At 36.9% G+C, this 24,748-nt stretch overlaps 1 protein-coding gene and 1 long non-coding RNA gene across 2 annotated transcripts in view; one reads left to right on the top strand and one right to left on the bottom strand.

Annotated features, from left to right (window-relative positions):
- The first annotated feature begins 516 nt into the window (after positions 1-516).
- On the top strand, positions 517-1,140 carry LOC130248119 (uncharacterized). The gene is made up of 3 exons (XR_008839607.1): positions 517-578; positions 724-812; positions 905-1,140. It is a non-coding gene; the product is annotated as an uncharacterized LOC130248119 (long non-coding RNA).
- Positions 1,141-7,031: 5,891 nt separating this feature from the next.
- The window catches only part of ugt8 (UDP glycosyltransferase 8), a 42,364-nt gene continuing 24,647 nt past the window's right edge, over positions 7,032-24,748 (bottom strand). Inside the window, exons 4-6 of the mRNA XM_056460380.1 lie at positions 17,131-17,207; positions 12,840-13,059; positions 7,032-11,207 (exon numbers count right to left, since the gene is read on the bottom strand). Of these exons, the coding sequence (XP_056316355.1) occupies positions 10,847-11,207; positions 12,840-13,059; positions 17,131-17,207 (658 nt within the window). The 3' untranslated portion in view covers positions 7,032-10,846. The remainder of the gene's footprint in view (positions 11,208-12,839; positions 13,060-17,130; positions 17,208-24,748) is intronic.

The raw sequence follows: 24,748 nt of genomic DNA, 5'->3' as shown, positions 1-24,748 counted from the left end.
TAAATAGGAAATATTTGCAATAGTTGTTTCATGCTATATGCAGCTGTAAGGTAATGTAGTGTAGGGAAAAGCTATGCAGTATTTTAGATTAATCTTGTTATTTTTAATCAGCGGTTTGCCTTCTGGACCGATGAGGCCAGAAACTTACTCCAAGGAAAACTTCAGCCAGTGTACAGGGTGCCAAAAAAGTGTGCCATCTCTGAGGAAATCCCACTTCACCTTCAGGCTGTTCCACAACAGAGGAAAAAAGAATTGTGGACATTATTGTAAAGTTAAAGGGGTCTGAGGAGCATTTGACGGTACTTCACCGATCTTCACATTTATCCATCTTTGTCTTTAGTGTAATACGTTTCTCTAAATAATTGTTTTTATACCATTGTTTGCCCATAGGGTGTACTCAACGGGAAGCCCTCTAAGTGGTTGCGTAAGCAAGCATCTTTCCAGGTGCCTGTCTACATAGACAGTGAGGAAGAGCAAGATATCCCTTTGCTTATCTTAAAGACGTACTGCACATGACACCAACAAAACTGAGGTTTACAGATGAAGTGCAGCTTATCTGTGATGTTCTTTTTCCAGAGGTATGCCAGACCAAATAATGCACTTACAAAATCTACTGTATATAAATTGCATGCTGGGTGTTACTCATTTATCGACCCATGTATAATGATATTTGCTGTTCAGTGGTGGTATATTAGTTCATTTAAATGAATCATTTTTTCATAGGCCATCATACATGCTCTGGGAGTCTTGAGGGGTTTGTCTTTAGATGATGCTGAGCAGGTCTACCTTTCTGGCACAAAATATCATTACAGGTCAGAATATGATTTATTTTGACACAATGCTCAGAGAAACTTTTTGTTACTGATATTTACATTAACCCATCAGTGCTTGTTCTCTATTTCAGTGAAGTAGAATAATTTAGTCGAAAAATTGACAAAAAATCTAGGAAAGAAGGGAGACCATTCAATAGGTGGGTATTGCTCTTATATACCTAAAAATTTGCAGCTGGCAGTTGGGTGTCCTTTTTGGTTCTCCTAACAGTGCATAAGTTTAAACCAGAAATATATATTACAGTTAAACATGGTAAAATATATTTTTTATTACTTATAATAAATATTAATTTAAATTTAATTGCATAACAAATGGTTCAACTTTTTCATTGTTTATTTATTTATATATATATATATATATATATATATATATATATATATATATATATATATATATATATATATATATATATATATATATAGATTCTCTCTCCCTCTCTCATTCACAGGAGCTAAAGGAATGCTGCTTTTTGTGCTGTTGTGGCTGTTGTGTATGGATGTTTAAATAAATGTACATTCTTGAATAAATCCTCTGTCATGTCTCTCTACATCCTTTACAAACTGGTTTTAAATTAGTTACTGCATATGCTGATTATATTTTATTTTTAATGTATTTGTCCTGATACTGAGCTAATTAGTTTAATCCAAGGGGATTCATCCATATACAGTATTTTTCAAGAAATGCAAGTCTTTTAAGGCACTCATTTTTTTCATTTGTGTAAAGTTAAGAAACATTTTTAATTTCTTTTTTTATCTGTAAATTCATTTGTTTTAATTTAAAATTGTTAGTCACAACAGATGTTTCACACTTTAACTTCTGGTACGTTTTACATCAAAAAGCACAATTTGAAAAAAAAAAAAGCTACTAAAAGTCTCCGCTATATCATCCAATCAGGTAGGTGGCGCTGGGAATCCAGTCCTGCAACTGAAGTTTTCACTATATAATTAAATTCGGTAGGTGGCGTTGTTAAATATGGTCCTAGAAATGCAGTTCACCGTGCCATCCAATCCAGTAGGTGGCGCTGCCGAAAAGAAATGCGGTCCTAGTAATGCAGTTTTACAATGTCATCCAATCCAATAGGTGGCGCTGCCGAAAAAGAAATGCGGTCCTAGAAATGCAGTTTTACAATGTCATCCAATCCAGTAGGTGGCGATGTCACAAAAAACTAGGGTCCTAAAGATGCGGTCCTAAACGTACGGTCCTGAAAGTGCAGCCACTCCAGTTGTGCAGGATCATACTATTGGTCTAATCATCTAATAAATGCCGTTTTTTTCCAGCACATTTCTCCATTTCACAAACAAAACACAAACAGAACAGACAGCCAGCACACAACATTATATCACTCACAAAACTATTTGTTTGGCGTTGACAGCCACAATCTTTCTGAATAGTGGCGCTACCACGGCTTCTGTTGTGACGTCACCGTAATTGCAAGAATTTCTTAGAACGAACGTTCGAAGAGTGACAGTAATGCAGACAAGCGAAGGTAAAAAAACAGTAGGCCATCAGGTTATTTAGTCTGCCACTCCAATAAATTAAATATAGGCATAGACATTATAATAGACAGCTTTATATTATAATAGCTGCGTTCGACATGAAGCTCGGCTGCAGCCGGTGATCAACGAGATTAGCCGAGCGCAGGCGGGGGCGGAATTGAAAACGGTGCCGTCAAGCCCGACACTTCGGGGGCTCAAAGTTGCGGCAGTCATGATGACCGATCACATTGCGTGATCATTTATTTATTTACTGAAATAACAACAAAAGATATACAGTACAAATAAATCAGAATAAACTATAATTTACTCAATATTTTAAACAATAAGGGAATTATGAATTAAATGTAAGTATATATAACAAACGCATGATAAATAAGGGGAAAACGAGAGGGCACATAAAGTAAATAAATATCTACGAACTAATAGGATAATAGGATTATTTTGGATAATGAAAGCATTTTTTTTAAAAGCACTTTAATCCAGAAACATTGAACAAAAGGACCAAAATAAATGAGCTAGTAAGTAGAAATTTCCCAGAAAGAGCAAGGGACATCAATGTCACTTTTAAAAATAGAATATTTTATAATCATATTTTTTATATATTTAATAAAATATTTTTAAAATTAATTTGTTAAGAAATCTTTATAGGGGTGTCAGGTTTAATGTAAGACTTATTTGAGTTAATATTTAGGTTATTCACTAAAATATATAATTTAAATCGTTCATGGAGCTGAATGCAGTCTGTATAAAAAGGCAGAATAAACCTGTGCAAACAATCTAGCCATTATGAACAAAGTATTTAATAAAAGATTATTACAGCAGTAAAATATTTGTAGTCTTTTAATAAGCATGATGTGTACAAGATAGAGCATAAAAAGTTAATTGTTTGGTTTTGAAGTTTGAGAGACGGAATCCGCAGCGTCAATCCGGACAACATTTCTAACCAGCATGCACCGCTTTAAAACAGATTTGGATAGATCTGCGCAGCTTTGCATGAAGTCGAACGCAACCCTTATCTTTGGGTTGTACACGGTATGGTGGCCAAGAGAGCTCAAACGTCTTGCAAGTAAAACAACAACGACATGCAAATAGAAAAACACTAACAAAAAAGGAAAACATGATCATACATTTGACAACACATTTGCACATTAACAATCTCACAACTGCAGATACAAAACTGCATTTTTTTTTCAATAAACCCAACTGCTTCCTGTTTAGAATGAGTGGTACTGCTTTAGATCTAAGAGGTGACTTATTTGTTTCATTTAATGTCCTCATCATACAGCTCTAACAATGTGACTCATTTCACAATTAACATTATTATATTGTTGTTCTGAGTTACTCTTAGAACAACTGTATTAATTGTATTATAAAATGTATAATCTAAAATTATATTATTTATTTGTATTTGTCATGTGGTGTGACTTTGAAGCTGCAGTCACACTTGACTTTTCTCCTCATAGACTTCTATTCAAACGCACGCAAATGCGTCAGACTGAAAACGCAAGCTCATGTGTCAAGTTTCGCAGATCGCTGCGTTGGAAAGTTCAAGCTTGGTGAACTCTGCCCTGCGAAATCGCATCACATGACTGTATGGGATCAGTCGAGGATCAAAACACGACCTCTCTGGACAGAAATTTACAACATGAACCAATTGCTCTCTTTTTATAATGTCTAATCATCTTGTTTAATCCCGCCCCTTTTTGCAGCGTCATACTACAGAAGTTCGCAAGCTCAAACTCTAGTGTGACCACAGCTTTAACCTGGCAGATTTGTCGTTTGTTATATTGTCATACAGACATGATTGGATGATTAAGAAACATTCATTATAATCAGTGTTGAAAACAGTTAATATTAAATTAACTTAAACTTTTTAAAGGTACTAACATACTGGAGATATTTTTCTTTGAGGAATATTAATCAAGGACACATTAAACTGATCAAAAATTCATTCATTAAACCGGGTTACGGCTGATTTATGCTGCAGTCACACTAGAGTTTGTGCGTGCGAAATTTTACTACACATCGTAACAGCATGCAGTGCAAGCTCTGTGATTGGTCCACTTGATAGTGGTGCCGAGTGTGGGAGGGGACAAGAGCTGCAGGAGAGGAGTGTTTGGGCCTGTTGGAGCAAGTGTTTACAAGTGTCGAGTACAATGAAGGAGCTCCAGTTAGATTTTTTTTGTTTTGTTTTTTTCTTATAATTAAAATCGTGGCAGTTTTGCCGGTTCTCGCCTCTGAATGAGCCAGTTTTAGCTTCTTGTACATTAAGGTAGCATTCAGAAAAATACAAAAACCCAGGAAAAAAACTTGACACAGAGGAATTAAAAGTTTTGGAAATGTTTTTGCAAAGAAACACAAACAGCACACAGAAGTATAAATGCACAACTACACACCAAGGCAGGCGTCATGGGTAACGGCAATCACCCGTTCAGTCACTTATTTATCAAGAGTCGCCAAAGCAGAATGAACCATCAACTATTCCAGCATATGTTTTACACAGCGGATGCCCTTCCAGCCACAACTCAGTACTGTGTATAGGGAAACACCCATACACTCTTGCATTCACACATACACTCCATGGCTAGTTTTGTTTTTTTACTCAATTCCCCTCTACCGCATTTTTGTCAAAATTTAGTTATTGACATATTCTTATTAATTGACAACTTATTTACATTATGAGATGTTTTTTATAAGTTGTTTACATTTTAAAACTTTTTGTTTAAAAAGCAAATGTTACATGCATACTGTTTGCTATATGGAATGCAAAAACTTTGAAGCTCATTTTCTCAAAATCATTAAGAACGCAGACAGAAACGTATAATTCCAAGGTGACGACATGTCTTTGGACTGCGAGGGAAACCAGAGCACCCAGAGGAAATCCATGCGAACAAGGGAAGAACATGCAAACTCCACACAGAAATGACAACTGGGTCAGCCAGGACTCGAACCAGAGGCCTACCTGCTGGGAGGCAACAGTGCTAACCACTGAGCTACCATACTGCACCTTATCAAAAATTAGAACAACAATGAATGATCACAACAGGGCAGAAAATAATCATATTACAAGACTAAATTAGACTTTTAAGATACATTCATGCGGAAAACTGATATTCTAAATTTGAATCATATTTAACAATATTACTTTTTAAATACTGTTTTGGCATAAACAACATAATATTAGAGCAGACATACGCTAGCAGATATTATATTACACTTTGAGCTCCTTATTGTTTTCCATCCTAAGCTGTCTGCTCAGTCTCAAATAAAATATTGTTGCCAAGATCATTTAAATTTCTCAAAATAATGCTTTGGGTTTTTTTGTTATTGTTTTTAGGGTGTCACGGTGGTGCAGTGGGTAGCACAATAGCCTCACAGCAAGAAAGTCGCTGGTTCGAGCCCCGGCTGGGTCAGTTGGCATTGCTGTGTGGAGCTTGCATGTTCTCCCCGTGTTCGCGTGGGTTTCCACCGGGTGCTCCGGTTTCCTCCAAAGACATGCGCTATAGGTGAATTGAATAAACTAAGTTGGCCGAAGTGTATGTGTGTGAATGTAAGAGTGTATGGATGTTTCCCAGAGGTGGGTTGCAGCTGGAAGGGCATCCTCTGAGTAAAACATATGCTGGATAAGTTGGTGGTTCATTCCGCTGTGGCGACCCCAGATTAATCAAGGGACTAAGCCGAAAAGAAAATGAGTGAATTAATTAATTAATGCTTCTACCCAGTAGAAGTGACATTACATCAAAAAAAAAAAAAAAAACACACACACACACACACACACACACACACACACAGAGAGAGGAATGCAAAGGGGGTTGGGGGGCATTTGAGATTGGTCTGTAACATTGTTTTGCAGAAATGTCTTTTTCAATCCTTCGAATTGAAATCATTTTCAGGCTTCATACATAACCCTGTGAGACCTGCACATCACATCCTAAACCATCAGTGAATAATTAAGAGAAAGATGAGATAAAGTGTCAGTTTATCTCTTAATCAACACACACACAAACACAAGTATCTTCAGGATACACACCCCTCTTGCATGACACAGTGCTGAAAGCATAAAGACAACACCTGATACCTGCTGACCAACTGGCGTGTAGTTTTACACTGCCTCACATCCCCCCTGCATGCAACTATTCTTTTCTAAACCATGCATACAAGCACTTCAAGATCACCAAAAAAAAAAAAAAATAATAATTAAATTACTGTAAAACCCACAGTTCCAAAGCTAGTAGGAGTTTCATTCTGGTGATCTGGTGAAAATGATGTGGAAAATATTATTTTTAAAGAATATGGATAATGCATTTCTGTTAACATTCTTCAGAATATCTTCTTTTGTGTTCAGCATAAGAAAGAGCTCTTTAAAACCTAATTATTTTGGTAAACTATTCCTTTAATCATTTTAACATGTGATTCTGCAAATTGTATGAACCTGAAAGGACCAAATGCAGATGAAATAATAATGGTTTTGCAGAGTAAGGGTTATCTTTACGAAACAACTATCAATGAGGTCATGGGAAAAACCGAGACAAACCACTTCGGGACAGTGTAACTTGAGAACAGAAGTGAGACGCTACTCATGTGCCTTTGTGACTTTCAGACCAGCCCTGCATTTCCTTGTTCCTTTGTGTTAAAGAGGGGGGCAACATCTTTTTCATCCAAAAAAAAATAAAAAATCAAGAGGGAATCATCAGACAACACGAGTAAGCAAACAAAATGTTTAATGTTTATTCAGCATTAGTTGTTTTGTTTGTCTTTTTATGTACATGAAAACACAGACACACATGAAATTATGAAAAAAATAAAACATAAAAAAAAAATAAAGACTGAACTCTTGCAAGCAGCTTTTAACAACTATTCTAAAAAGGATTGATCGGGAAACGGGAATCTATGAGTTACAAAGAAACTTACTGATGTACTGTAAGTGAACTGGAGCAATGGTTTTAAATGATCAGTATATAAATTGAAAGCTGGACACAAGTAGGCTCAAGCAAACTCATTCAAATGTACACGCATACAGAAATTACAGTCATTTACTACTCACACAAACAGACACAGCCATTAAGGTAAGAGCCCATCTGCAGCTTTTTCCTCTGTTGTTAACCATCTAATATTATTAATACTGAAAATCATACAGAAAAAAAACAACTACTAGAAAACAGCGATAATGTTTAAAGTGTGTGAGTGTGTGTCACTGCTTCACCAGTCATAGCTCTGATGCATTTGCAGCCATATTGCAGCCAGTTTATTTTCAAGTATGGACAGTCTAAAATAGTGCTTGGCTGAAGAAATGCTTAAAGCTCATGGTAAAACCAGTCGTTTGTTTTGTTTTTTGACTTATCTTGATTCATTTAATGAGAATTTTCATTTAGGTTATTTTGAGTTTGATTATTAGTCTTCTCAGGGTGGTTTTGAAAAAAACTATGTAGCTCTTCATGATGTACAGAGTGCTGCAGTTAAAATCTGAAAGAATTATTTGCCATTGTTATTTTGAGGTTTTCCTATTGGGTATTCCCATGTTTTGTTTTAATTTATGAGTAAAATAAAGAAAAACATGATTTATGATGCAATTGAGCCTGGTTTCTGTCGAGTAGGGCTGTGCAATTTGGGGAAAATATCTAATTGTGATTTTTTTTTTTTACATATTGCAATTGCGATTTGACTTGCGATTCAATTTTGTAGTCAAGCTACAGCTCAATAATCTGTAAGCCGTGGCATTAATTCTGTGACATTAATTCTGTTTTGTTTTGTTTTGTTTTGTTTTTGTTCGGTGTCTGTGACTTTGAAACCAAAATATTCCCATATTACCAATGCTATTTTTCTTAATTTTTCTATTAATGCTTCTGACGGAGCAGACGCCATTATCCCACTTGTCCGCGCTATCATGTTTGTTTTTTTATTGTGGGCATTCCGCATAGTTCCGTTGCACAATTCTGTTTGAGCAGAACGAAAGTGTGCTCACTTAATTGGCTAGTAAGACTGTCACACACAGACGTCAGTTACGCATTTCCACTGGGCAGGGGAAATTAAATAATTCATGTATATATTTCATATCGCAGCCTCTTGCAATTAGCTAATCGCAATATTTCAAATTGCGATTGAGAGTCGATTTCCATTAATCGCACAGCCCTCTTGAGGATTTTTTCCTTCACTTTTGTCAGTTATGTCTCGTCGGTGTGTTTTTGTGCTAGATTGCTGGGGCTTTTTCTTCTCCCTGATCTCACATTGCTCTAACTTAAGAGCACGGTGAGAGGGAGTTTTTTTTTGCCTCTCTCTCCTGATTGTATTTTATTTCCTGTTCCACCTCCTGTGACCTGTCTTCCCTGGAGTTGTGATGTCTGTGCACGGTCGGGGGGTTCCATTTACCTGCATTTTGTTGCCTTGTACTTGTACATGTGTGATGACAATAAATTGAATCTAATCTAATCTAATCTAATTGGTTAAGTTTTGTTCCTCGCCCCTGTCGCCACTGGCTTGCTTGGTTTGGAACTTGTGGAGCTGCGCATTGATAGATTTGCTCTTCAGTGTTTGGACTTTTAGCGTTGAAAATTAAACCACACTGAACTGAACTAAACTAAACTTCAACTCTGAAAACCATTTTTGATTTACTAGAACTTCTATGTTAAGCTGCTTTCACACAATCTACATTGTAAAAGCGCTATAGACACAAGCATAAATTGAATTGAATGTTTTTATGTGTATTTTATAAAATGTATTTTTACTAGTAAGCCTTTCTTTGATAGAACAAAATGTTCAAATATTGTTAAGTTATGTTGACCATAGACTTTATTTAATTCATAAATAGAAAATTGCCTTATAAAACCCTACAGAAAAATCTCAAAGGTACCAACAGCTAATTTTCTTCTGAATTATGCCTGCACCACTCTGTTACACACTTTCAAAAACGGATAAGCCTTTAATCTCTACATAATGCAAATAATTATGCCTACTGGCCTAAATATGTACACAGTTTCAAATCTTTTAAATAAAATAAGCCCTAACGAAACATGCTGTCATTCAAAAAAACATCTCCATAACATACCACTTTGTATTTTGATGAGTCAAGTGTATTTCAGACATTGTGGTGCATTTAAAACAATCATACATTTTCAGCCTGAGACCATAACTGGAAACAGTTCAGTCTGACACTGAGTTGTAAAACCAGCATGTGAACTGCAGGATGGTTTACTGGCAATTTTTTTGGCCATTTTAAACCATCTGGTGAAAAGCTAACAACTAAATGTTAGACTGAAATGTTACCAAAATATTGCTTTTCATGCAATTTTCTGTGGTCAAAATGGCTGAAGATTAAAAGTAGAGGACCAAAATCCTTTAGGTCATTCTAGATTTGTGGGACGATGTCAGAAAACAGTATTTCAGTATTTTTAACAACACTCATCTGATACATTCTAATAAAAAAGTAGTTTGTTTGGGACATTTTAAGAGACACAGGCACTCACACATAAAAAACTACTGTATACCCTCATTAAAAAAGTTCCTCCTAAGTTCCTCCTGATTTGGTTAATGAAAGAAATCTAGTAAAGTTGAACTGAAGACTGCAACTTCAAAATCTAAACAGCCATGAAGCAACAAAAATATAAAATGAGTAAAATGACTTAATTTTGCTCATTTTAACCCATATCTGCCAACAGAAGGACTGTGTGAGGGATGTTCCACCTGACCTGCACACTTCTTTAGGGAAACTACTGCGCTATTCATTGAATGATGCAAGCTGAGAACAACAAAACAAACAGGGAAAGAGGCAAAGATGCTCTAAGAAAGTTAGCATTCCAGTATAATGGTTCCTAGCATCCCAGATTTTGTTGTAAATGTAAGCAAGATTTCAAGTTTAGATATCCCCATCAAAAGTTCTAGCATAGATAGCAGAACTAGCTATATTAGCTAGTGCAGATTTTTGTCTATAAGAAATGAGGCTATGAATTAGGCTATCAAAACATGCTAGATAGAGTGAAAGAGTAAAGTAAGGCCGACAATATAAACACTAGCAAATTTGCTTGCTTGTCCAATTGTTGTTATTGCTAAAGTTATGAAAACAAAGTTGGGACGGAGTGCGTGAGATATAAATACAGAACATAAATTATATTAAGTGCACAACACTCAACAGTGCTCTGTGTGCAAAAAAAAAAAAGCATTAATTTGATATAAATAGATCTTTGTTGTATTCGGATGCAGTGAAACATGATGCCCCGTAGCATTACAGCTTTTTGTTAAAACACTAATTGCTAAACTTCAAATCCGTTGCTTTTTCCACAAGGATAAACTTCAGTACCACAACTGAACATTAGCTCCGTTCAACAGGGAAAAAAAACTTCCTCAGGAGTTTCCCTTTTTTGTTTTCTGCTTTTCTTCCATTCGTCCATACTTTGGCTTGCCACTTACAGTTTGTTTTTATAATGGTTGGTTTGTTTCGTTATTGACCCATATATTTATTTCCTGTATAGGCCCTGCACTGAGTGAAGAGTAGTTAATTCCTCTCTTTAGTGAAGCGTAAATGTGTTCTACTTTAGTTTCTTTTCCATACTTTTAACGTGGCCATTTCTTTTGTGCTTGCCATTAGGAATTCCATTATGACAGTGTCCATTCACCTTCTCCCCTGGAGATGAACCACGCCCCAGTCGAGATTGGATGCACTTGACTATTCGGTATAGGCAATAGCCAGTAAGAAGCAGGCACACTCCTATCACCATGGCGACATCCAATAAAAAGTACTGGTAGGTAGGGATCTCATAGACTGCAGAGCGGAGGTGTTCTGCGCCACGGTGGCGGAGAATGTAGCTAATCCAGTAAACCGCCCGACTTACTGGATGACCAGGCTGATCTTTATGAATCTGAGACAGCAACTGTGCTCGCTCACGATACCTTAAAACAAAGAGATGGAGAGGTTGGTTTTCAGAATGTCTAAGGCAGCACAAACGCATCATCAGGATGTTGATCTTGAAAAAGTGCCACAAGGTGGCAGTGTATGATAGTCTTTCATTCTAAACACCTGTTTTCTTATGGTACAATACAAAATTGGTTTTCAAGCATCTAAACAAATAGACGAGTAATGCAGCTTCATCTTTCTAGGATTTACAGAACACCAACTAAATTCAGTGTCAGTCAATTGTCATTCAGAGTAACAATAGTTTATATACCAAAATTCTTGTCAGGCATATTTAGAACAACAGTCATTTGTTGATTCATAAAATCTTTTTTTATTTAGATCTATCTAAAAATCACAGTGCAAGCCTAAAATATTTAAATCATTATATTTCATCCCTATCTTCCAAACCACTGGACCATTTTTTTTTTGTCTTGAATAATTTAAAGCATAATAGTATTTAGTTTTACCACCTAATATTCATTACATATACACTAATAAAGTTTGGGGTCAGTTTTTTTTCAGGTTTTTTTAATGAAAATTATTTTGTTTATCAAGGTGGATTTTCGTAAATGTAAATAAATTGTTAAATATTTATTCAAATTTTATATAACTGCTTTCTTGTATGTAGTTTCAAATGGAATTATTACTCCAGTCATTATTGCTTTTATTACTATTACCATTTATAATAAAAATATATATAATAATAATTAAATTAATTAATTGATTTTAGAGTGATTTCAGAAGGATAATGTGAATCTGAAGACTGGAGTAATGAAGCTGAAAACTCACCTTTAAAATCACTGGAATAAATGATTGAATTAAATTATAAATGACTTTTGAACAGTTATTTTACAGTGCAATAACATTTCCCAATTTTTGATAAAATAAATGCAGCCTTGGGGAGCAGGAGAAGCTTATTTAAAAATCCTACTGACCCCAAACTTTTGGTAGATAGTTGAATAAGTTCAGGTCATAAGAATGTTGTTACATTTTACATAAATATATTACACTGTTACGCTGTATTTTAAACTGTTACACTATATGATCTCTTGATATTTTATTATTTGACATTGCTTACTTAATTTGCATTATTTGTCATTTTTTAATAATTTGATTTCGTTTAATGTTGTGGTCAAACTGTGGTGGTCAAACTGAGCGGAAGATAAAGCCACCTAATTGTACTGTATACATTTAAAAACACTTCACTGGTTTACAGTGAAGGGAACAGAAAATGGTCAATACATCTGAACCAATATGACATATAACAATATGAGTTAATAAAAAATGACTTTAATTTTGAGCTTACTGTAATACAACTAAAAAAAACCTGTCTCTAAAGCCGGTTTTTAGCTAATGTGTCCCTTTTGCTCCCTTGGATTTGTTAAAACACCATGGATCTACAAATATTGACACCATTGTGGGGTCTTCAACAGGTCTGTTTATAATTAAACCTGAGTAACCCCAATTCCACAGTCATTAAATATTAACCTGGCTCTGTGCATGTGTGTGACTGTGGCTTTGGATTTTTATTACCTGTTTTGTAACAGGCATTTTACAATAGCTGCAGCTAGTGTGTGTGTCTGTATGAGGAAACGGTGAATTTATTTTACACATGCAATTTGATTTACCTTTTGTCTGTTATGACATTCACCATGGCAGTGTAAAGGTCTTCCTCGCTCATCCTCTTCCACTCAAGCATTATGCCCATGCCTTTAGCCTGAACTCGTGTCATGGTGTCATAGTGATCTCCAAACAGCGGTACACCAACCACAGGCACACCGTGATACATGGCCTCATAGATGCTGTTCAAGCCACCATGACTCAAGAAGGCCCTTGTGTTTGTTTGACCTGTGGGTGAACAATAGAGACATTGTGAGAGGAAAAATAATAACTATTGAAAAACAGACAATTTGTCATTAATACAATGAATCCCTGAACATTTACCCCATATTCTACATAGTAACTAGTGTTTAACTGCTGTATTTTGAGTGAGATTGTGGAAACAGCAGGATTAACTCGGCTCCTTTTCATTCCATTCCATTTCATCTTCTATCTACGATTTTTGCACACATAGATTACAAAATTCTACAAACAATAAATGCCACATTTATAATAAACATAAAAGTTCCTCTTTACCATGGTAACATGCAGATGACATGGTATTCAAGTACATTTTTATTGTTGACATATATTTGCTTTGGTTTTTACTTAAAGTTACAAATGACTTATTAAGCAATCATGGTTGCTATTGTCTATAAGTTTTATTGGACCTCGGTGATGCATTTGATACTGACCACAATTTTCCCTTGGCTGGGCTTGAAAATTACAGTATGTTGGCCATAATGGGATTGCATTTATCTTGCTGTTATCAATTTATACTTTAACAGTAAAGGTATTAGACTGTTCATTACAAGTTCATCAAAAGTTCATTACTGAGTACTAGCTCTTTATTTCCTTTAGCCATGATCAAACAAACTGATTAACAAAACTCACAGAATGCTTTATCACAGACATATAATCCTAAGAGATGAAAAACTAGCAGTGAGAAGAATGAGCTCTCTCTCCCTCACAAACATTGCAAAATTAAACAAATAAAAATAATACGTCTTCCATTGAAACAGCTATCAAAGATTTAATTTGGCATCATTTAATCAAGAAGCAAAACTAAATAATATAAAGAACTATATTTATTTATTTATTTATTTATTTTAATTTAACATAAACCTTTAGGATAAAAATGTTGAAACAGTAAAATTATTTAAGTTTAGTTAGATGTAATGTTTATTATTACATCTGTTATGCTCAGCTGTAAATGACGATGCAGGGCTCAGTACTCAGACCATGGCTTTTCACCCTGCACATGCCGTTCTTCGAAGATATCTTTATAAAAGTTTTTCGCCTTTTTTTAAAGGTGCAAGACATGAATGGTGCGATTTGTTGCTATTTGCACCTCGTTTTGCACCAGGCGCATTGTTAGAACTGAAATATTTTTGAAGAACTGTAATAGACCAACTGAAAGCTGGTCTAAATTCCAGCGCAGAGCGTGTTAGTTATGCACCTATGCAGGTCCAAAATGCATACACATTGCTTAATACACACAGGATGTACAGCAATACACAAATATCTTTACAGATGAAAAAAAAAAAAAAGGATTAAAGTTTTACGAAAATTATTATTTTATACATAAATATAAAAACCACTACTTCCATGCCTCATCTCAGGGGGCTTTTTTCAGTTTATTCATGACAATTTGCATTTGTATGATGTTGTTATTATTATTAGTATTATTTATTATATGCATGTTTATATTTGTTTTAATAAAAAACAAGTTTGGATTTTTACTCCTGTCAGGTTTTGGAGATGTATGCATCACCATATGAGGCATAAGAACAGGATGTGTGTTTGGATGTAACTCAGTTTTTTTACCATACTTCATTATTATTGTTAATTTATTCATTTGCTGGAAATTAATACTGAATTTAGGAATAGTTTTGAAACAAATTTTTGCGCTTAACAAACTAAATTAAATATGTAGGCTAATGGATGTCTTTAGGGGAGTGCGTACAACACTGTTTCCTTATCCACAAAAGTGAAGGAGTAAAGTAAAGAGTAAAAGTAAAATAAAGAGAAAGTAAAGAGGCCAAATGGTGGACGCTCGTTCTTTATCCTCGTGCTGCAAATGGTTTTTTTAACTGTTTCTGTTTGACATATTTTTGACACAAATCAGTCAGCAAAGCTTATCTAATAGTAGGTTCTTTATTCAGTTGCTAAACATGAACTACTGTTGGCCTTTATACTCATTCCCCCAGTCCACAAAAACACCTCTTCTTCTGAATGAGTCACGACAAACAGTAAAAAGTTTATTGACCTTTTAGAGTTAATACTTGTACTTCAGTTAATCAAGTACACTCATTTATCTTCAAACATTCATTTAAAGATGCACAGGAAAATAAAAAGGGACATTTGCATACTTTTTTGTAAATTTGTCCAAGGTTTCTCACACACAGGGTGAAATGTGCATTACTACCTTAATGGCATCGACATGAAAGAGGATCGTTTCATTTTATGCATAAAACTGCATTTTGCCTAAGTGCATTTCAATCTCAAGCTAAACTGCTGTTGTTTATTGTGACAGTATTGAGCATCAGTCACTACTGATCTTAGGTTCAGTACAGACAAGTGGGTTTTTTTGCGTTCAAAAGCCTGACTGAAAAAAATGACTTCCATCCCTTGTTTCTGACTTTGTGTATCTTTTTTTTTTGTATCATTTTCACTGGTTGGATGAACAGATGTTCAGACCAAACGAACCGAAGACCAAAAGCACAAAAAACATCAACCGGGTCATCAGAGGACAGGAAGTATGTCGGACAGCAGAAAGACAGTTAAAGAACAGAGAGGTCCTCTGTGACCTCAAGCCCATGGTGCACAATGAGAAAGAAACTCATTCACACAAACAAACACACACACAGGCTTTGTGTCCTCTGATACAACAGAGACATTATCCTAAGAGATGCAGAAAGGAGGACGAACTCTCTCTCCCTCACACACACAGCAAAAAAAATTTTTTCTTCATCAGTTTTTCAATAAATAATTTACTTAAGCAAAACTGCATGACATAAAAGTATATGTGTTTATTAGTATTCATGTTTTTACCTTTAAGATAAAACCTTTATTAAAAGCTGGGAGTCAGTAAGATTTTTATAATAATTCCCCAAGGCTATATGTTTTTAAATCAAAATCCTGTATTCCCACAAACACGTGATCCTCCAGATATCATGTGATGCCCTGGAAACATTTCTTAATTGTTATATAAAATGAAAACTATTAACTATTTTCTTTACATTTAACTTGAATAGGTGACGCAGTGGCACAGTAGGTAGTGTTGTCGCCTCACAGCAAGAAGGTCGCTGGTTCGAGCCTCTGCTGGGTCAGTTGGCGTTTCTGTGTGGAGTTTGCATGTTCTCCCTGCGTTCATGTGGGTTTCCTCTGGGTGCTCTGGTTTCCCCCACAGTCCAAAGACATGTGGTACAGGTGAATTGGGTAGGCTAAATTGTTCGTAGTGTATGAGTGTGAATGAATGAGTGTGTGTGTGAATGTTTCCCAGAGAGGGGTTGCGGCTGGAAGGGCAACCGCTGTGTAAAAAGAAAATGAATGAATTAACTAAAATAAAATATTTTAAAAATATATTTAATTTCAGTGCAACTTTATTTCATTTTAAATATTGGTATTCATTTTTTGGTTTTAGTTGACTATAATAAACTGTTATGAAAAAAGATTTTTTTTTTAATTATACTTATCTCTTTTTCTTTTCATTAAACATTTGTATTGTTTTGGTGATATATTAACTAAACTTCTTCTCTGAGTGTGATACACTTTGCATAATAATGACGCATTTATGCAGAAGTAAATACAGTTTACTGGAAAGATTGAGCGACATCGATATCTGAAAATAATTTAACTTATCACTTACAGTAGCTTTCCGGTTGAAGCAAAGATGTGCTGAAACTGAACCCAGAATATTTGCAGTTGAGAAGTCTTATGTTTTTAATGTTAAGATAATTTGTAGTAAAGAGGAAGTATGTTTGGGTGCGGCCACCGGAGGACTGCAGAATGATTGACAAGTGACGAATTACACCTTTTAATATCAGTTGTGTATAAATACTGAAGTCAAGGAAAATCCAGTGTGGTTGCGAACCTTCTGAATGTAATTTTTGTTTTGCATTGGTGCAATGCCAGCCCCAGCGCTCTGTGTATCGAAGTATTCATTTGTATATAATAAATTACTAATATTAATGACATTGCAGAAAACCCTCTCCTGACCTTTATATTGAACACGAATGAATTGGTTAGATATTCCAGTAAAACTTAATTGGAATAAAAATACTATCGATCTGTGAAAGCGAAAGAATGACTATTTACCCAGCAAGTCGTTCTGTGGCATCCAGTCCACTAGTTTAGTATTGTTGCCAAGATTTGATGGAGGAACTCCAGAGAACCTGCAGAGAGATTTAACAAAGCAAGATACAGGTGTCTTATTCTAGAAAATATTCAAAAACAGTAAAAAGCTTCTAATCTAGAGCTAAGATGACAATAATTTATCAAAAATATTATCATAAATACACCATAAGTTCAGGGAAATGAGGTATGCTGGAAAGAAAAAAAAACACATTAGAGACTAAATAGTGTGACAGAGACAGAGGCCAAATATTTTGCATGTATAGATTAGATTAAAAACTATGCGTTAAAAAAAATGCAAATGATGAAAAAGAATCAACCAGTGCCAATACAGAACCACATGGATTCCTTCAGAGCTTGTAAGAGCTTCAAAGTTTCATTTAAGTTAATATAATTATTATATATTTGTTTGTTTGCTTATTTGTTTTTTATGCATTTTTTAGTAATTCGTGTAATCCTGAAATATTATTGTTGACGAATAAAGAGATAATAAATTGTTCTTTTAAGTAAGGCATTGAATGCAACATGAAACTGCATTTGCAACCCATTTGACTATGTAAAGAGATGGATTGTCAAATGAAACAGAATATTCAAAGACAAAATACAACATAGGATGAGACCTGGATAAGAAAATCCAAGTAAAAACTATTGGCAAAATTATAGATACTGTAGGCCATGTTACCAATAAAAGCTTTTGTGAATTACTACTGTATTCACAAAAATTGGTTAGCATTTTTACAAACCACACTGGGAATACAAAAGGTAGCAGAAATGGGAGTTATAACAAATTTAAAGCATTTTTTTCTTAAGACTGCATTTTTGGTATATAGCCCATATGACATTGGGTTTTTTTTCCCAGTAAATCAATGTAAAATGTGTCACTGTATGACTGTCATTGTTATAAACTTTATAACACTATTATGTTTTGATCCTCGAAATCCATGTAATGTGTGACATGTAAGTTTGCATTTTCATTTAATAGGATTCAATTAACGAGAAGTTTAAACTAGATGTCTCGTAATATTAGACACAAAACATCTGCCAATAAATATAGAATATTTGCTTTTATTTGCTAATAAAATCCATCCCAGACCCACTTGATGTCTGAGAGCAACAAAATAATGTCCATGTTTTTAAAGAATTTGTCTTTAACAAATGACTTAGGCTACTGTTAGGGTTGCAACTATTAATTCGTCATGGTTTTATAATGGTAAAAGCTTCTCAACACCACGTTTCTGCACAGAACAAAACTGCTGCAACTAAACAAAATTATGCCAACTGTGCACTAGTTTAAAGAACTGACCGACCAGCTTCATATTTTATATGGAATATACACATTTCTACTCAACAAAAAAAACAAAAAACGAAATTACCAAATGTTGTAATATAGTTAATCAAAAGTGCCTTTCAGACAGAGGTTCAGCAGCCTTTGACTACATTTGTTTTCTTTTATACGGGAAATACGTAGCTAATGTGTAGCTTAAATTTACAAGAGACAAATAGTATTTTTTTTATTTATTCTTATTTTAATTTATTTATTTATTCATTGTTCTGTCATTTATTTTCAGTGTAAAATTGACGTCGACACATGCACTCCGGTGCTCGCAGCGACCCGAGTTCGATTCCCGCCTCGCGGTCCTATGCCGATCCTTTCACTCTCTCTGCTCCCCATGCTTTCCTGTCAATACTCTCTACTGTCCTATCTAATAAGAGTGAAAAGCCCTAAAAATAATTATATAAAAAAAAATTATTACTTATGTTTAAAAGCAAAACAGTTTTCATTCATTTATTTCTTTTATTTTTAAGTCCAAAGAGAAATGGACTATTGTTTGTTTTTTATTATTATTTTGGGCTGTATAAATTGATTACTGAGCAGCAATAAATAACACTTTAAAACTTAAGTTTTCACATCATTTTCTAAACTAGTAGTGTTTTGAAATTAATAAAAATTGCATAAAAATCGTGATAACCATGAAACCATGATTATTCCCCAGATAGTAATCGTAGAACCAAAATCTATAATCATTGCATCCCTACTTACTATAAAACAATTCGGCAAAGAAAAATGAAGCAGCATGATCATCTAACACTGATAGTATATATTGAGAAATAAAAACAAATGAAATCCACTTTAATTGCATGTTGGCCTTTCAAAATCAATACTTCAGAGCTTTGCTAAATACCTCAATAAGTGTTTTCTGTGTCACTGGTGAACAAACAAACAAAGCCTAAAGGCCAGTAAGTGTCAAGCCTGATGACAAACATTCTACAGTTACTAAGAAACCTGACAGCAGTCAGTGACTTTAATTACCATCACTGTAATGTATGCACAGTGGGAGAGAGAATGAGTTGAAACCATATGTTCATGACTATATGTGTAAAAACATTGGTGTGTTTTTATAGATCGCTGGAGTGTGTGTCGGTCTATCTGTACAGATTTTTTATCTGGTACTGTGTACATGTGTTCCCTGGGAATTTCAACTTCCCAACTGTGTCCTCATTAGTAAAGTCTTACCAAGGGACATTTGGCATGAACGCAAGAAAGCAATTGAGATTGTATGGCATGACTACAGGAGTCATGACAATGTTACTGCCTATGACAACTAAAAGAGCTGCTTTTTTCATAAGCATGCAGCTTTACTTAGGAAGAGATAAAGAAGAAACAACCATAATTTATTTTCTTTTTTAATGTAAAGTTTGCATACATTTATGCTTGTCATATATTCTTAATTCTGTTAAATTTAGTTATATAATAATTACGTTTCAGATCTGCTTAACTTTATTTCTTCCATAGCAGAAAACGTGTACTAGGTACTCTGTTATAAAAATTATAGCTAACTATGACTGAGCATTTCAAAAAACTTTTATACATTACTTAAATAAGGCCATCAGTAAATTCAGATTTTTCATATTAGCACACGTCCTGTTGTAGGTCATTCCTATTTTATATTCTATATTTTAACATTTTACATCAATATTAATATCTGTTTAATATATATATATATATATATATATATATATATGTATATATATATATATATATATATATATATATATATATATATATATATATATATATATTTGTGTTTATTTTATATATAGTTAGATTTAGATTAGGGCTGCACGATTAATCATATTATTATCATGATAACAATATTTGTGGCCCACGATCAATAAATAAATATCGTCACGATTTTACAGTATAAAGACCAAGCCGTTATTTTAATGGGTGGAGTTTACGGATTGTACCGCATCTCAAGCATGAGGTTACTGTGTCTAGATTGCAAGTGTTTTTTCGAGGAATGCAATGTTGTCAGTACAAACTTCCCAAGGTAACACAACAAACTTTATTAACCACCTTAAAAGCCATCACAAAGTGGCGTCATCAGTGGGTTAATAAGCTCAGGAGAATTCTACTTCACATTTTTCTTTGCATTACTAACATCACTTAACCAGACAACGTTTGTTTTATAAGTTAATAAAATATTTGCGGAGATTGAGCAGTTTTTCTGACGCATTTGCCAGTCATGTAGACAGAAGACAGTGTATCCAATTGTTTCAATGTAAAAAAAAAGTCATTGTGGCCCTGTTCACGCAGGCTCAGGTTCGTTTTCATCAATATGATGCTCCTTTTATAATTTACAAGAAACGAAAATGTAATTAAAAGTTTCAGATCAATTAAACTCAATTTATAAAAAGAATAGCCTGTTTTATGCATTAAATAATGAAACAGATAACTAATTTCCTTTATTTTTAGACCATGCACTTTATTCTGTTTTATGGTTTTAATAGCTATATATACCTTTTTTTTAAATAACATTCATTTAACAAATATTTGAGAACATCAAAAGTAATTAAATTAGCTGTCTTTTGATTGAAAACTTTATGCAAAGGATGAGGAATTGATCACGCACGCAAAAATTATCCAACACATGCATCGCTCTCATGCCACGTTTTTGCGTCTGAGTGCTGCTTTGAATACAATAAAATAATTCAAAAGTACATTAAAGTCTGTACACATAAAATAAAACATTCACAAAGGTGTTGTTGTGGAAGCAGACGGACAAACAAGGTGAGTAGATGACTAACGGTGTTTATTTACAACAGTGAGCACACAAGGAGAACTGATGATAAGTGACTGGATTTTGGTTGTGTTGAGGATCCTTTGAGGCAGATTGGATGACAGACACCGAGGGAGACCGAATGCACACACCAGAGGGCTTGAGGGGAAGACAGACTGACGATAAACACAAGGCAGACAGGATACCGGGAACACTGGACAGACTAGGAGAAACAGAGAGTAGGTAAGTACAATATTTCTGAGATCGAGGGTTAGTGATTACCAGGAGGTGTTCACTCAGAGTCCGCTTCGTAGGAACGAGACCGGACAATGAGTGAAGTGAAGGTGTGTGCTTATATAGTGTGTCTGAGTGATTGGGTGCAGCTGTGCGTGGTTAATACTCAGGTGAAGGTGATCGTTGCGTGATGCTGGTGGAAGAGCCTGGCCAATCCGTGACATTACCCCCCTCCCCAGGGCCCGCTCCTGAGGGCCTAAACCTCCGACGCCGTGGTGGTCTACCACGTCCACGAGGTGCTGGGAACTCAGGGTGATTGGAGTGGAACTCCTCCATAAGTGCGGGATCCAATATATCTGATCTGGGGACCCAAGACCTTTCCTCTGGACCATATCCCTCCCAGTCGACAAGGTACTCCAGATGACCACCACGACGTCGGGACCGCAGGATGTCCTTGACCTTGTAGATGGACCCTTCTTCCAACATCAGTGGGGGAGGAGGTTCCTCTTCATGGCCAGGCTCTGTGGAGGGAATCAGAGGGTCGTGAAAGGGTTTGAGGAGTGACACGTGGAATGTGGGGTGGATTCTGTATTGTGGTGGTAACTGTAACTTAAACGTGACGGGGTTGACCTGTTCCAGGATGGTGAAGGGACCAACAAATCTGGGACTTAGTTTTCGGGAGGGCAGTCGCAAACGGATATCTCGGGTGGAGAGCCAGACTTTCTGCCCTGGAGTATAGATGGGACCTGGACTCCTCCTTTTATCTGATACCTCCTTTGCTCTGCGTACTGCCCTCTGGAGATGGTGATGAGCGTCGTCCCAGACCCTCTCACTCTCCCGGAACCAGTAATCCACTGCGGGGACATCAGATGGTTCGCCATCCCAGGGAAAGAGTGGAGGTTGAAATCCTAGGATGCACTGGAATGGCGTAAGTCCGGTGGTAGGTTGCCGCAGTGAATTCTGGGCGTATTCCGCCCAGCCCAGAAACTGGCTCCAGGAGTTTTGATGACCGTGACAGAAGGTCCTGAGGAACCGCCCCACTTCCTGAATTTTCCTCTCGGTCTGGCCGTTGGTCTGTGGGTGGTAGCCAGACGAGAGGCTTACGGTCACACCTAGGAGTCTGAAGAAGGCTTTCCATAGTCTGGAGATGAATTGGGGTCCTCGGTCCGAGACTATATCTTCTGGTACTCCAAAATTTCGAAAGACATGGTTGAACAGGTTTTCGGCGGTCTCTAGGGCTGTGGGCAGACCCTTCAACGGAATTAAACGACAGAACTTAGAAAATCGATCCAAAATGACTAAAATACAAGTATTACCTTCGGATGATGGGAGATCTGTCATGAAGTCAACTCCTAGGTGTGACCAGGGGCGGTTCGGGATGGGCAAGGGATGGAGTTTACCTGCAGGCAGATGGCGAGGACTCTTTGACATAGCGCATTCCCTACAGCCTTGGACGTATCTCCTCACATCCCTCGCCATGTTCGGCCACCAAAAGCGTTGGGAAAGCAACGAGAGGGTGTTGTTGGCCCCGGGATGCCCTGTGCCCAAAGATGTATGGCTGGAATGAATAAGATCTACACGTTGGTTTTCAGGGATGAAGCGTCGATTGGGGGGACAGCCCGGCGGAATCCTCGAGTCTGGAGTGGCGACGACTGTAGGAGCGGACCAGGTGATGGGACAAACAGAAATTTGTTCTGGGAGGATCTTGGCTGGTGTTTCTATGATTTCCGGCTGATCATAAATTCTGGAAAGGGCGTCTGCTCGGACGTTCTTTGATCCTGGTCGGTAAGAGATTGAGAATTGGAATCTGGAGAAGAACAAAGACCACCGGGCCTGACGAGGACAGAGTCTTTTGGCTTCTTTGAGGTACTGTAGATTTTTATGGTCAGTAATCACCTGGAATGGATGTTTGGCTCCCTCCAGCCAGTGTCGCCATTCCTCTAGAGCGAGCTTGATCGCTAGTAGTTCTCGATTCCCGATGTCATAGTTCCTTTCCGCCGGGCTGAGTTTCCTGGAGAAATAGGCGCATGGATGGAGTAATGCTGGTGTACTGTGGTATTGAGACAGAATGGCTCCCACTCCAGTGGTCGACGCATCCACTTCTACCACGAAAGGTAGGTCAGGATCAGGGTGAGTCAGGAGTGGAGCTTGAGTGAAGGAGTGTTTGAGATTGTGGAAGGCTGCGGCGGCTTCGGGAGGCCAGGAGAGTTTCTTGGGTTGTTTTCGGAGTAGGTTGGTCAGCGGAGCGGTGATGAGACTGTAGTTGTGGATGAAACGTCGATAGAAATTGGCAAATCCTAGAAATCGTTGGAGTTCTTTAATGGTTGTGGGTTCTGGCCAGGAAACAACGGATTTGACCTTCCCCTCGTCCATGCGAACCCCATTTTGGTCGATGTACCCTAGGAACTGAACAGAGGGTAAGTGGAATGAGCATTTCTCTGCCTTGAGGTACAATTGGTGCTCTCTGAGGGTTTGTAGGACCTCCGCAACGTGGTGGCGATGTTCAGCCTCACTCCGGGAGTAAATCAAGATATCATCAATGTAGACTATGACTGAGAGGTGGAGGAACTCCCGGAGGACTTCATGGATGAAGTTTTGGAATACGGAGGGGGCGTTGACCAGACCATAGGGCATGACCAGGTACTCATAGTGCCCTGTAGGGGTCACAAACGCCGTCTTCCATTCGTCCCCCTCGCGTATTCTTACCAGATTGTAAGCGCTGCGGAGGTCCAACTTAGTGAATATCTTTGCTGATCGGAGTTGTTCCAGGGCCGCAGGGACGAGGGGAAGCGGATATCTGAATTTGATTGTACCTTGATTCAGGACTCGATAGTCTATACAAGGCCGCAACCCTCCATCCTTCTTGGCCACGAAGAAGAAACTTGAGGCCGCGGGTGACGTGGACTGACGAATATACCCCTGACTCAGAGCCTCATGAATATACTCCTCCATGGCCTTAGTTTCCGGAAGGGACAACGGGTAGATCCTACCTTTGGGCATAGGAGCATCCGGAAGCAGGTCTATTGCGCAGTCCCATGGCCGATGTGGAGGTAGCTGGGAAGCTCTCTTGGGGCAAAATACGTCCTCGTATGCGGAGTAGATTTTCGGGATCTGGATGGATCGTTTATCGACTGGACTTTCGACAGACGTGACGTAGACGGTAAGGGGTCTCTGAAGTTGAACGGGTAGGTCGGGAAAACAACTGGATCTGCAGTCTTCACCCCATCTCTTTATTTCTCCTGTGCCCCAAGAGAGGATGGGATCGTGCTTCACCAGCCACGGGCGCC

Source organism: Danio aesculapii, chromosome 1 (assembly GCF_903798145.1).
Source record: "Danio aesculapii chromosome 1, fDanAes4.1, whole genome shotgun sequence".
In the NCBI taxonomy this organism is placed as follows: domain Eukaryota; kingdom Metazoa; phylum Chordata; class Actinopteri; order Cypriniformes; family Danionidae; genus Danio; species Danio aesculapii.
This window is presented reverse-complemented; position numbering and strand designations above follow the sequence as displayed.